The sequence below is a fragment of the Lonchura striata genome, chromosome 1 (genome assembly GCF_050655825.1).
Source record: "Lonchura striata isolate lonStrDom1 chromosome 1, ASM5065582v1, whole genome shotgun sequence".
NCBI classification, from domain to species: Eukaryota; Metazoa; Chordata; class Aves; order Passeriformes; family Estrildidae; genus Lonchura; species Lonchura striata.
Window position 1 is genome coordinate 100,907,674 of NC_140703.1, and position 14,366 is coordinate 100,922,039.

Consider the following 14,366-nt stretch of genomic DNA (forward strand, 5'->3'; position numbering starts at 1 on the left):
AGAACAAAATACAGGAGAGTAAGATACAACAAGGTGACGGCTCAAGCCCACTTGGGCAACTCTCGATACTTTTACAACAGATGTTACTCTGAGCTCCTTCCAGGGTGAAGATGCAAATAAATAACCTGCCATTTCTCTGGGGAGGATAACCCAGTACAAGGCTTAAGGCCATTTTTCAGCCAGTTGTGAGCATTACAGCAGGGCTTGGCTGGCACAAGGTTAGAAGCTGGCCACTAAAGGAAGTGTTAGACATAGGAACAAGTAATCTTGTTAACGTCCCTCTTCCCCGCCGCTACCTGGAACGGGCACTGCAGGGTTGGACCAGTCAATCTGCCTGGCTCCAGGCAAAGGAAACCAAGAGGTTATAAGCAGCTGATCAAATAAACTACAAAAATGAAAATAAATAGTGGAAATAAAAGCAGAAATAGTGGATAGAAGTAGGAATTTGAAAGAACATGCAAATAATTTTTTCCTAAATATGGGGGAGGTGGGTTAAGATGACTTCCTAAAGCAAAAGTTGGGGACCTGCTGACTTTTGGTGACCAAACCATAGCAGCAAATAATGGTGATTACAGCTCACCCCCCTTCATGTCTAGTATCACTACCTTTAATATATAAAAAATTTAATCTAAAGCATCTTATGCCTAAAATTAACATTTTTAATTATAAAACAACAAAAAATACTACCCACCAATGCTATGACAGTGGCACCAGCTCCAGCACAAGCCACAATGAACAGGTGATAAGACATGTAGAACTAGAGAAAAAAAACCACGTTAAAAACATTGAAGTAATTAATTAGGAATAGTATTAAATTAATTTCAAGTGTTTTAGAGAATAAGGACAATAAAACCATTTTTGTAGCATGGTAGCAAAGCTTTAGAAAATAAAAATGTGAAAATAATTTTCTTTTTTCTTTTTGGATGACGCAACAATTACTTCATTGTTACAGTTAAAGCAATTTCTTTATACTACTAGAATGAGTTCTCTCCAAAAACTTTCATCTAGTATTTATTACATGGTGCCCAAGTGACTTGTAGGCAAAAGCTGCACAAAGATTACATTTCTGTACCTCATTCGTGTTGCAGATGTTCTCTAAAATTGGGCCACAGGCTTTGCCAGGTACAGCATTCCAAGGGATAATACCTGAAATACCACAGAAAAGAAACCACTAATTTTAGCAATCAACACATGCTTTCTATTCCTCTCATCTTTTTCACCCACTTGCCAGTTGTGTTCTCATTCTGGGTGTCTGTGCATTGACCAGTCCAGCTTTGGAGCTGGCAGCAGGAATTCAAACAACTCCCTCAGGTTATGCTTTCTCCTCACCCTGAGGGCTGCTGCTAAGGCATGTTCTCAGATGTGTTTTTCCCATCTGGCAGCCAAACAGTTGGCTGGGTTTTTGCACTTTGGGTCCAGTTGCACACTCTGCCTACTCCCCCATTCAGCACAGAAGAGAGAATCTGCATCTCAGAGGTACTTGGCACCTTTCAGGGTAGCACTTACTAGATGAGGTTCTACTTGAACAAGAAACTACTGTGAAAGGGTGTGAATACAGAGCTAGAGGGAAGAATTACAGGATTTTTTTCTGGTTTAGTTCCAATAGGTAAAATGCATCAAGTGAACACTGCTACAACAAAGTTCAGTGTACTGCATCTCATATACTCCCAATGACTTTTCTTACATGATTGCAAGTCTGAAAAGTCAACAGAATCTAGCAAATTTAAAATAACATAAGCTTTTAGGCCAGTAACAAATGTAAAGCTTAATCAAAATCTATTTGAATTAAGAGAAACCAAATTTGTTTTCCCATACAACTTTGCATTGCAAGCCAACTGGTTGGAATTAGCAACTCTATATGCAGCAGGTCATTGAAATGATCTCAGGATGGCATGGCTTTCAAAAAGATTTCATAGAATTTTCTTCCAAGTCAGCTTCTTCTCTGCAACTGCAATGTACAATTCCAGCCTTTTAGCTACTGCTTCCACCCAAAAATGTGAGGAAAGTTCAGTGACATGTGTTGTCTGTTAGGGAGCTGCTCTCTTCCATCACGCACTGAAACCCAAATGGTTTTACTGAGCAGGGGAACAATAGAGCCCTATACAGCACTAATACAGCTGCAAAACAACCAGGAGAAGCAGGAAGGTGGAGGAGCACATCTCCCTTCATTCCTAAGCTTTTTTGTAGAAGAAAATGTCTTCCCAGGCTCTTGCTGTGAGCTGCTAAAATAGAATGTATATGTTTAACTGATTTGAAGACTTGCTTTTAAAATTAGTGTATCTTTTCTTGTACTGCACTTACCTGGACAGGAGAGCAAAGCCATGCTTTCTTACTTTTTCAACTTTGAATCCATTTTCTCAGCTTTGAATGACTTAGTCCAAAGAAAGAAATATTCCTAGAAAATGCTAGCTAGAATGAAGCCAAAAGTAATGGTGACAAAAGATCTTCTGCACAAGGGAAGCTGAAAATATTAACTTCAGGAAAAACTCACCTTAAGAAATGAAAAGCCTGACATTATTTTAAGTTATTGTCCCAGCTCCCTCAGATTTCTGTGTGTCATCAGAAAGCAGTATTAATTCATTATTAGTTATGGCAGACTTTTAATTGCAGGTTTTTGGTTTTTTAACTGAAAGTAATTGTCAGAGCGACATTCAGACATTTACTTCATCTTTAAATGTAAAACAGCTTTCTGAAAGAGCAGAATACATGCGTATGGGTTCAAAACCCACAATCTGGTTATCTACTTCTCAGCACTGTTTCCAAACAGTTTATTTTGAGGAGGATCTATTTTCAAACCTAATATTACAGTATTGGAAACCACTACAAAATCATTTCAGATAAGTGACTTGTCAGTTCAGTTAAATTGATTGCATCTGGAAAGAGATCAGTGTAATGTGAATTAATTAGAAAAGTAATAGCACACTCAGAGATAGAAGATGCTTTTGCATTTGAGTCATCTGATAAGGCTGAGACAAAACTACCGACAGACAGACAGACCGAGGAGGATGGATAAAGCATTTAATCAGGATTAAAACAAGTACCATATTGCCTGATGTCCACGCAGATCTGGTCCCCTGGAACTGTCACATTGGTCTGAAAAGATTTGATGACTTCACAAGTTGACCAGATGTTATAGAACATAAAGACAGGCACAGCAGAGAAGCCGAAGACCCCGAGCCAGGCCACTCCAAGCACATAGGTGAGGAAAACAAACTGGGCAGAGAAAACACAAACACTTTGTGTTTATTCCTTGAAAACACTACTTAAATTTTCTTAAAAGTGCTTCAAAATAACCTTAAGCATACTTTCAGAATTCAAGTAAGAGAGCATCTGATTTTCAAGCACAAAAAAATCAGTATTCTCATTGCTTACAAATACTTTGGTAGTTAAGTGCTACAGAGAAAGTAATTCAGACATTTCCTTTTTCATCAACCTGCTTGAGTAAACAGATTGCCCTCATGAAAGAGCAGCCCGTTGATTTCTCAAGATTCTCAGCTAAGCAGGGATGTAAGGTAAAACAAATTCCAACAAAAATCAACTTAAGGTTTTTTTTTTTTTAATTAACTATAACATACTAGAATTTCTATACAACTATGCAGTGAATCAATGCTCACAGAGCTCCCCCACCCTCCCTGATGTATTGAAATAAATTTGGAATTCAACACTTGAAAATACCTATTTTTGCAAACATACCATGACTGTTAACAGCAGATCAGAAGGATTCAATTGGTCTAATACACACTGCCAAGCAGAAAATTAATTACTTCACCTTAGAAAATCATGGATTTATCCACTAAAATTTGCTGGTTTGGGTTTGCTCTTTAAAAAAATCACTATATCACATGCATTTTCTTTGGTTAAATTAAAAGACGTGGCACTGATTGCTTTGAAAATTTCCAGCTTCCTCCTCCCACTAAGCCCCTTCCTTTTTCTCTCCTCTTCAAAGTGTTATGGTGAAACAGTAACTCTGGCATCAGCTCCTAGCTCCCTCCTCCTGGTGAGACCAGGATTTGGGCTCCCCTTGGAAAGTGGGGGAATGCTGTTACATCTCCTGGGCTCTCTTTTCACCGTTAACTGTGGCTGTTCTCTCTGTAGGACTGGAAAGGTTTCACTTTCAGTAAAGCACTGGTGCCCTACTATCTTAAAATTTGTGTGCCAGAGGACAGCAGCAAGGATGGGAAAGGCTCTTCGGGAGGAGGATTCTCAGCCTGACCCAGAACAAAGGGCCTGAGCTAATGCTGCAGTTGTGGAAGTTTGCATCCCCACAGGTTTTTTCCAGAACAACCCTGCAAGTATTTGAGCAACAGCTGAACAACTGGCTAGGTTTCAGTCAAGGGAGGTGGTGTGTGGGGAGGTGGAAGTTCTTGCAAAACTATGGCCCATAAAACCCCAGATAGACTTTAATTTATAGACAACTCCACTGGAATACCCTATTTTATATTAGATAGAGCCATACACCAGACCTGTGTGTTTTGTGTGCGTATTGAAAATCCTCTCTTTGGATTTTGGGAAGGACCAAGTGGTCCAGGTTAAAGGATTTCTGTAGCTACACTACCAATAAAACACGAGTTTGCATATGTGTATGTGGAAGTGTGCATGAGAGGAAGTGCACGAAGCCTTTAAATCCTAAAATAGTCAGAAAAAAATACATTCACTCTCACAGTTAATGTGATACCTGTGGGAAATGGCTGTTCTGCATTACCAGAGCCAACACAAATAATTTAGGGAAGATGGAAGTCTGTTTTCTGTAACAACTTCTTGTAAGATGGGACTGCCTTTCAGGACTTTGCTCAGTAATGTAATGAAAGAAGTAGTACAGGAGCTCTTGATCTAAGTGGCAAAAGGTCACTGTATGTCCAGAAGCCTGTTGCCTGTACCCAGCTGCAGTCACTAGTTTGTTAAACATTTTATCTCCTCACAAACCTTGTTCTAGCCCTAAGGTTTTACACAGCAGCATGCAGGCACTTCTCCTGTCACCACCAAACATGAATGCAGCTTACCAGAGCTCCAAGCCATTCCTCAGCTGGTAAATTCTCTCCTTCATTGTGTGGACAAACATGAAAAACATTTTTCTGCCCTATTTCCATGTGTCACACTGGTATTTGTATAAGCAGTTGACAATCATGTGCCTGCAACTACTCAACTGCACAAACAATTGTCTGTACTGATGAGATGCATGGATGTGTATGTTTCTACTTTGTTTTGGATCTTTTGAAAATACTGCTTTAGATCTAAACTTGCTCCTTGGTGAAGGAGCAAATTTATGCTTGATAGAAAAAAACTGAGCAAATAGGTCTTAACTGGAAAATTATTAAATGCCTTATTTTTATTAGCTCTTGAAAAATTCAGTAAGTACCCAACAGTACAGTGGAAAATTGCTAACTCTCATGAAAATAAACATGCATCTCTTTTGTATTTAACCAGCTGAAAGTACATATTTTTTAAGTTCAGGATATAGACTGTATATTAAAATGCAACAATCACATCAAAAGCCTCTTCTCTTTTCACCCACACTTTCCCGTGGGCGATCTGTCATACTGCTTAGCTTCCTCCATAACTACGAGCTTTGAATTCAGATTTTCAGTAATAGCTTTGAAATCTTCTCTCAGAAACATAGTTATGGCTGTTCTTGCAGAGTGTGCCCTTGGGGACAATGTGGGTGAGAATCTGAAGTTTTATTTTTAGTTAAACTTTGCTTACAATTTTGTTCTAATACAGAAGTATGCTGAAGAGAATATGGCTGGTAACTTTAGGGCTTTGCGAAAAAGCCGCACTATTCTGTCTGTCTGCCTTTTGCCATCTGCAAATCAATACTTGATTCAAGTGCAAAAATGTTGTGAAGCTTCATTCATTCATTACTGTTTGTTGAAGGATCCAGACACTCAAGCACAATTGACTATGGAAGTCAGAGCCATTACAATTTGATATTTAAATAGCTCTGCAAACCACAGCCATTTTACAGTCTGCCTTTAAGCATCACTCAAGTGTTCCATGTTTAAAATCACGAATTTCATTTTAGTTCACATTAAGTGTTTTAAAATTAGCAGTCTCCTCAATTTAGTTTAGACCAGTGGGTTCAGCTTTATGACAGAGGAAGCCATGGCAGCCCCCACCCAGCCCATCTGCAGCATCTTGATTTAACCAAACACCCTTGGAAGTTCAGAGAAGAACCAAGACATGGATTGACCCTGATCACACATAAGGAGTTAAAAAAAGAAGGCAGCAACATTCGGTTATTCAAAACCCAGGAACAAACCGAGCCAGACAACTTTTAGCCAGCAAAGAGGGATGTTCCCATTTCTGATCCCACTCACCATTCCACTGATGCAGCGGCCACAGGCTGTTGTTTTGAACTCTCCATGCAGCTCCTTCACAGCACTTGTTGTATAAAACCCTTCTGCCAAAAGGATTATGCCATACAAGAAGAAAAATGATGCAATGCCATAAATTACATACTGCATTAGCTGTATTCTAAAATGGAAAAGAAAGAAATTATATAATTAGATTTCAGTCCTATAAAAACAAAGTCAATCCTCTCAAATTATAATAAATGAGAGACAACTCCTAGAAACAAAGTTCAACTCTCCCTAGCATTTTAAGCAAGCAGACTGCAGGAAAACAGTGTTACAACTGTGCCCCTTCCCAGGTAAGCAATCCTGATGTGCATTAGTCCTGCACCCACCTGAGCATCCCCTGTTGGTGCTGCAGTCCTTACACTGACTTGTGTTAGTCACCATGTTAAAGCTGCAATTTCACACCTCCACTATGGAGGTTTTCCTTTTTCCTCTTCCTGCTCCTGACGCCTAACTTGGGAATGGCTGACAGGGACAATGCAGGGCTTTGAAGTGGCACAGCCTGGAGCTGCACCCCTGACTAAACTACCAGGCTCTGTGGTCATTCCTGTGGCTTAGGGAAAGGAAGCAGTCCTTGAAATTCACAATTTCCACTGATTAAATCCAATTAACTTAAGTTTGCAAAAATTTCTGAATTCAGCAATATTAGTCTGATACAAAACTCAGCAAACATGCTGTGACTTCTCCTAAGGTTAGCTCTAGAGCCTGGAAGTGTAGTTCCAAGTGAGCTGGTAGTTTCAGTGCTTTAAGTCACAGCAGTGTTGAGTGCTTCAAAATGTTTGGGGTTTTTTTTAATGGAAGAGCTATTTAGGAAATGCTTCCGTTTTAGGTACTCTGGAACCACTCAGAGGAAGATCATCTCAGGGCACATGGTATAAGCACTTCCCTCAGATGTTATTTGAGAAAGTTCTTGATTTCTTAAAAATCTACCATCTGCAATGACACTCTAACAGTATTTTTCCTTTAGCTAGAATAGATAGATGAAAAGAATAATTTCTAAACATTATCAATCAGATTCTGTATCCAAAGCTAATTGTTTTGGAGGACCAGAATTCCAGATCTTCCATACAACACTTCTGGTCTTCAAAAGTCATATTTTGTTACTAGCACAATTTCCCTGGAACTTCTTAAAAGGAATTTGATTGTTGGGATGGTTATTTTCAATGAAGTTATTCACAGAACCAAGAGGTTAATTTCATACATCCACACTACCAGTTTTCTGAGGATAAATATGCTTTGCTCAAGATATTTTTTTTTCTGATTCTTGCCACTCTCCACCAAGCAGCTGCTGGCATAGATCTCCAAAGAGCATCTGAATGTTTTAGTTTAAAGAAAATTGACGACTACCATTTATATAGTTAAATGTTACCCTTGTATCAAAATAGGATATTGCTCATTTAAAATTTTATGTGGGAAGTGTTATCTTTGTTTTCCAAACTGATTAAAAGTAACTGGATAAATCTGTTGCATCTATGCTGTAAAGAACAACAACAACAAAAAAGAAACCAAAAAAAAAAAAAAACAAAACCACCAAAAAACTCAGGATTTGAGAGAGTATAGAAAAAATAACTTCACCATCATTAATAGCCCAGGAGAGACCAAATGCATGGTACCAGAAATTAGTAATAGGAAAACTGGTTAAAAAACTGTATTCCAAAGGGTGTGTTACTAAGATATTTTCCTTTTTCATGTTGCTGTAGCCTCAAGTTTGCCCCTTTCTAACACGCCTTCTCCCTTCTCACCCCCTTGGCTCCACAGCAGCAAGCCTTGAGCTGCTTTGGTAGGAATTATGCATTTCCCCAGCTGCTGGTGCTGACATGACAAGAAACATTGTCAACAACTCTCCAAAACATAAAACTTGCTGCCTCTGACTGCTGCTTTTGCAATTTCTTCTATTTTGCTCAAACGGAGACTGATGCAAGCACAGAGTGTTTTGTTACCCAGTTGCTGAAGAACAGCTGCTTACATTTTCTCACTGAATTTTGTGTCTAACTGCAGGGCCCTGGTGGCTCATGCCCTGGAGCTGGGGACACACTACCAGCCACAGCCAGGGACTGAGTGTGGGCAGTGCTGGAAGGGGGGAGCAGCCCCAGAGCAGGTGAGGGTACAGAGGGTCCTGTGGACAGGGGAAGCCCTGAAATGGTGCTGTGGGACTGGCACCAGTGCTCAGAGGGCATGCAGCAAACTGGCAGGTCTATGCCTGCAAGCATATACAGGGAGTCAGTGACAACAGATATTAAAAAGAAAGTAAGAATTAAGTGTGCTGCACAGGGCCCTGACACCAGAGTCTTCAAGTATCACCTGTCTGGCTTGCTGCCCTTGCACTCCTGTATGTGCCATGCCCACCGTGCCCACCACAGGGGCCCCTCATCACAGGCACACATGGCCAGGCTGGCTGCTGGACATGGGACCCGAGGCACCACTCCAGGCCTTCCTCTGACCTCACAGAGAAGCACTGGGAACATAAAAGACCCAAATATTTTGCCTGTGGTTAGTTATATCCAAAGGCTACATTTGCAGATCTTTCCATTTTTTTCTCTTTTTTTCTCAAATACCAGTCCAGATGCTTCTGAAGAGGGATGGTCAGAACCAAGCTTCTTTGTTACTCTTGTCATACCTTCCAACTGTATGTCATCAACAAAAACTAAATCTTCTCTTAAAATAAAATTGTTACCCCTTGTTCTGTTACAACAGGCCCTGCTACAAGTCACTCTTCAGCTCTCTTGTAGGTCCCTTTAGGTGTTGGAAGGCTGCTCTAAAGTCTCCCCAGAGCTTTCCCTTCTCCAGGCTAAACAGCTCCAACTCTCAGCCTGTATTCACAGAAGAGGTGCTCCAGCCCTCTGATCATTTTGGTGGCCTCCTTTGGAGTCACTCCAACAGGTTCATGGCCTTCCTGTGTGAGCACACCCAGAGCTGGATGCAGCACTCCAGGAAGGGTCTCACCAGAGTAGGAGGGCAGAAACACCTCCCTCACCCTGCTGGTCACGCTGCTTTGGATGCAGCCCAGGATATAACTGGCTTCCTGGGCTGGGAATACACATTTCCAGCTCATGTTCAGTTCTTCATCCAACAGCACCCCCAAGTCCTTCTTGGCAGGGCTGCTCTCAATCCCTTCATCTGTCACCATGTATTGGTACATTGCCCTGACCCATGTGCAGCACCTTGCACTTGCTGCTGGTGAACACTGTGAGGTTCACACAGTCCCACTCCTCAAGGCTTTCTGGGTGGCATCCTTCCTTTCAGGTAAGCAAACTGCACCACTCAGCTTGGGTGTCATCTGCAAAGCAGCTGGAGGTGTGCTCAATTCCACTGTCTGTGACCCTGATGAAGATATTAAAGAGTGCTGGTCCCAGTATAAGCAGGCATACCAGGATACACACTTTGGCTTTTTGTACGTGAACACCAGTAAATGACCGAGCGCTGTTACTAAAACAAGCAACCTAATACTCAGGGATGGGGACTGAGGATTGAGTCCATCTCTACTCATTTAGCATGAGGGTGTTATGATGAATTATGGGAACGGGAGGCATACTTACACTTCACTCAGCAAAGCATGGTCACTGGCAGTCGTGGAGAAGTGCTGCTCGAGGATAGACACGGTTCCCGTGAGTGCCACGTGGCCACAGCCACAAAACAACGCTACCCCCGAGAAGCAGAGAATGGTTGCCACGAGTGAAGCATATGGCACTCCTCCTAGGCACTTAATGCAACATTCAAAGCAACCTAAGCAGAAGAGAGAAAGCAAAAGAAATGTCATGAGCAAAAAGCAGATTATGAGGAAAAGAATATTTGTCCTCCACTTGGTAAAAGCCAGAGGGAATAAAAGGCCCAGGCATTGACATGCTAAGCAAAAAAATCTATAGGCGGTACAAGACAGCATCACTCTCTAAAGCAGTGACCTACAGATCTGTTGGTATGGATTCAAAGCCCAGAAAGTGGGCTGAGTGCTCCTGTCTTTACAGGATCAAGAGGAGATCGATGAGACAGCCTATGAAATGGAAAAAGCAAAAAAATCACTGTCTAAAGTGATCCGTTGCAATTCAGCTGCTCATCCAGAGCTCAGCATGTTTCAGCTTTACTAATGGCAGGAGCACCTATGATGGCAACACTCTGGGAGCCAGAGAAGCAACTACTCAAGACAATGAAACCTTTTGAAAAAGTAGGAGATACTTTGCACTTGCACTGGAAGATGAATACGTTTAAGTCCACAAAACTTAACTACCCCACACTCCCAGTACTCCTAAGTTATATTTTTATATAAATCCACATAAGGTTATAGGGGTACAAATACTTTTACAACAGAAAAATTGAATGGGGTCCAAAGAGTAACAGTTTTTGTCAAGGGTTGCTGTATGAAGCTATATTACACAGACAGCTTCTTACAGGATACACTGGATTTACAGTGATCCCTGAATACAGTTTGCAGTATCACGATCAACTGAAACGCATTAACTGGTCTGAGTTAACAAAACACCCCCCCAGAGCTGCCATTTGTATGAGCACTGTAATAAGGAGGTTGCAGCTGAATTGCCAGGTTCGTTCCAACTGCGTGGCCTGAAAACCCATCTGCTTACAAAGCTGGGAAATGTAAATCGGAAACAAACACAGCTTTTAACTGCGCTATAATGGTAATGGCAATCCATACCAATTCATTTCTCCAGGGCGATGGCATTAAGCTGTCTCCATTAATGTGCATTTCATACAACTGTGCAGAACACAAGCCATTAAGCCAACGCTTAATGGAGCGGCCAGCGTCGCAGGACAGCCACCGCTGCTATGGCAAGGAGCTACATGGACAAAGCTTTTGAAGGCAAGGAGACAGCTGGCAAATGAGGACATCACATCTTCCCACCCGAAAAATTCCTCACAAAGATCAGCAAATCTCTAGCCACCACATGAAGCAAGTTTATTTTTATCTCCCTTCCTTTCCCACTAATGAATGAGTTGCAGAGCAGGCACTTCTGTGATGCACTGAGGAATAATATGCATCCAATAATTGAAAGATTACCCATTTCATAAGTAAGAAACTCTTCTTTTAGAGAGTCACTAGCAAATGCCATAGTCAGGCTTAAGCAGCTAACACCATCAAAATTACTTACTTCACTAACTGCAAGACAAGATTTGATTGTATAGAAACAAGCCTGGGAAGGTTTTATAGTCTAGTCCACAGCTGGAGTCCACTCAGTAGGAACTATCTTCATGACAAAAATACTGCCAAATGAACAAACACTGCAGCTCGGCAGTGATGGGCCAAACAAAATCCAAATGCATGCTATCAGAGGAAATCATCTCTGGGTTTCATTTTATCACAGAGGTCCAGAGCTGAGTTCAGACAACAAACCTTGCAGAACAATGCTCTGCTTTGGGGAATCTGCCTGAGATCAGCTCACATGCAAGAGCAGCCACTTGTGCCTGGCTCTCCTCTGTAGCATCCGCTCCCAGGTCAGGTTCAAACCTCCCAGAGTTAATCCAAGAAATGAATACACCTGGTGCAGGATTAGCCATGAAAGATTACCCAGAAGTAACCATGTTCTGAACCAGCAGACAACACACTTGTGGTCACAGCCCAGCACAAAACAAACCACCTTTTGAGCCACACTCCTAAAGCAGGAGACCCAATGCCTGATCACTGCTTAGTGTGGAGAGGCTGATCATTAAATTGTGCTGATCCCACAGATTGCTTTGCAGAAGGATCCTATCAAAGACAGGAAATAAAAACAGCTGGAAGCAAGGCCAAGAGATTGAGAAGATCCAAATGAAAAGCTGTTGGTTTCAGAAAATGGGAGCAGCCTGACAAAGCTAAAAGCTGGTGTAGACCCAGGACTGATGTTTAATACCCCATACTGCCAAGCCAGCTTTCCAGGCCACTGGCAGGACATTTGCCCTGAGGAGTTTGTTGGATCCCTTGCCCAAACACATGACAGTATCTGCCACTAATCCACAGACCCTTGAACACAAAGCAACAGTGGCAGACCCCCTCTCACCTCTCAGCAACTGGCAGCTGCACAGATTGTCACAGTGGCCATACTCTTTGTCTTCCTCTGCAGTCCAAGTAAAAAGGCATCACAGAATTTGGGTGGCCTCCATTTTCTCAGTGCAGAACAAAGCCAAGGGACACCCTCAGAGGTGTCTAAAGCAACCACATTATTTCGAGCAGAGGAAACTGCCCAAATGTGGAACTGCAGGAGCTACTCACCTTGACCCCAAGACTAAAGCAGGAATCAGAGAGACTTTGGTACACCTGGAAACAGCACACAGCCGGCTTGCAAGCACATGAAGCATTCCAAACCAGCATGTTTCCAAGAGACAGCATCCATCCATACATAGTCATTCTGCACCCAAATTGACACCAGAGCTGCACAGCCTCCTGCCAGAGGGTAACTAACTGCAGGATGCAACCTCATCTCAGTGCTGGGACTGCCAGATCTCCCCCCCCCCCCCCCCATATCCCACTGTGAACACTATGAGCAGATTAAAGCCATGCCTAGCCTGAGCAAAACAGCTGATTTTAAAATTTTAACACAAGCCTAAAACAGTACTTTCAAAACCAGCTACGATTTGAAGCTCATCAAGAACTGAGATATGCTTACCAAGCTTCCCAAAGAAGCACTGAAGCAAAACAGAGGACTTCTGAAAACAATTAGAAAGCTTTCCAGGAAACCTTTATGTTTTCTCTCTGCAATTCTAAGTCAGCAACTATCTTCACACAGTACAACTGAAACCCCAGGAAGATGTTTGCCTAGCTCATGGTCACAAAATAACTCGCTAACACTGTGATGACAACTGCAGGCTGAAGGCCTGTGAACTCAAGCTGACAAAAATAAGTAGAATTAAAATAAGTTCAGCTCCAATTTTCTGCTAGTTTTTATTTTCCATATGGCCAAAACACTGAACCGTTCAGCTGTATATCCACTTCCAACGAAACAGTGTAAAACCATTTAAATATGAAACTGTACAGCACAAACACACATCACTGCATCTTCCCTTTCAATGGCCATTTTGTGCAAGGCATCGCTAGAACCTTTTGTGCAACTCAGCAGAATAAAAACATTTTTTGTCCTCAGGCTGGTGAGCAGCAGTTGCCATGGAGGCAGGTTAATAACAGCCCAATGATTTGCCCAGAGCTGCCTGTGATCTTGGCTACAGATTTAACACACTCTCAGAAGGAGGCCAGCTAAAACAAAGACTGAGATTATTCTCTAGGGAATGAATGCTATTAAACACACACACACACACAAATATTCTTGCTAAAGGACAAAAATAAAGAGAAGAGAAAGAAACAGGAACTGGCTATTCTTTTAATCTCCTGGCAGCTATCAGTCACAGGAAATTGGTAAAGGATGAACCTACATATGTACATAAATTGGCAATTGGTTGCTTAATGTATGATGAACAATTATACAATCTGCTCAGCAGTGTACAGCCTACTGCATTTATGCAGGGGCTTAGCCATTCAATTTCCAATGCCAAATGGTGATTGTGTGGCTAAACCTCCTTTGGTAATTTAAGTACAGCTTTAAGATTTAAAGTCAGAATGGCAAGGTAATAGAGAATTAATGGAAAATTGTCTTAAAATAAAGAGAAAAAAGAGGCAGTTCTCACCTGCTAAGTTCTAAGGTCTTAAATAAAATAAAAAGAAAAAAGAAAAAGAGACAGTTCTCAACTACCTCATCCTACTAAGGTCAGATCTGTGTTTTGGAAATTACAAAAAACAATGCAATAGGATCAGAACACACCTTAAGTGTTCCTAGGGCTTGCTCTAGGAAGACCATACATCAATTCTTGAAGCCCAGACTTGAAAAGCTGAGACAGGCTGATGTTCGCAAAGCCATCCCTCAAAGCAAAGCATGGAAAACATGCTGTAAAGAAGGAATATTCACACCTCTTGGACAGAAAATCAGGCTATTGTCTAATGTTCCAAACACCTCCTAGGCTGAACTAGTGCCTCAATGCATCTCAGGTTCTAACCACTGGCCCATAGTCAAGGTCACTATGGAACAAAAAAATCACAGA

At 41.6% G+C, this 14,366-nt stretch overlaps 1 protein-coding gene across 12 annotated transcripts in view; it reads right to left on the bottom strand.

Annotated features, from left to right (window-relative positions):
* The window catches only part of GPM6B (glycoprotein M6B), a 103,479-nt gene that overhangs the window by 4,198 nt on the left and 84,915 nt on the right, over positions 1–14,366 (bottom strand). For 10 of the 12 annotated variants that reach the window (XM_077781607.2, XM_085584845.1, XM_085584841.1 and 7 more), the window contains 5 exons: positions 9,890–10,076; positions 6,315–6,471; positions 3,042–3,213; positions 1,073–1,146; positions 692–757 (listed from right to left, as the gene is read on the bottom strand). In XM_077781607.2, coding sequence (XP_077637733.1) covers positions 692–757; positions 1,073–1,146; positions 3,042–3,213; positions 6,315–6,471; positions 9,890–10,076 — 656 coding nt within the window. Of the gene's footprint in view, positions 1–296; positions 335–361; positions 386–691; positions 758–1,072; positions 1,147–3,041; positions 3,214–6,314; positions 6,472–9,889; positions 10,077–14,366 lie in introns of those variants that run through there. The other 2 variants (XM_085584826.1, XM_085584831.1) reach the window with 2 other exon arrangements.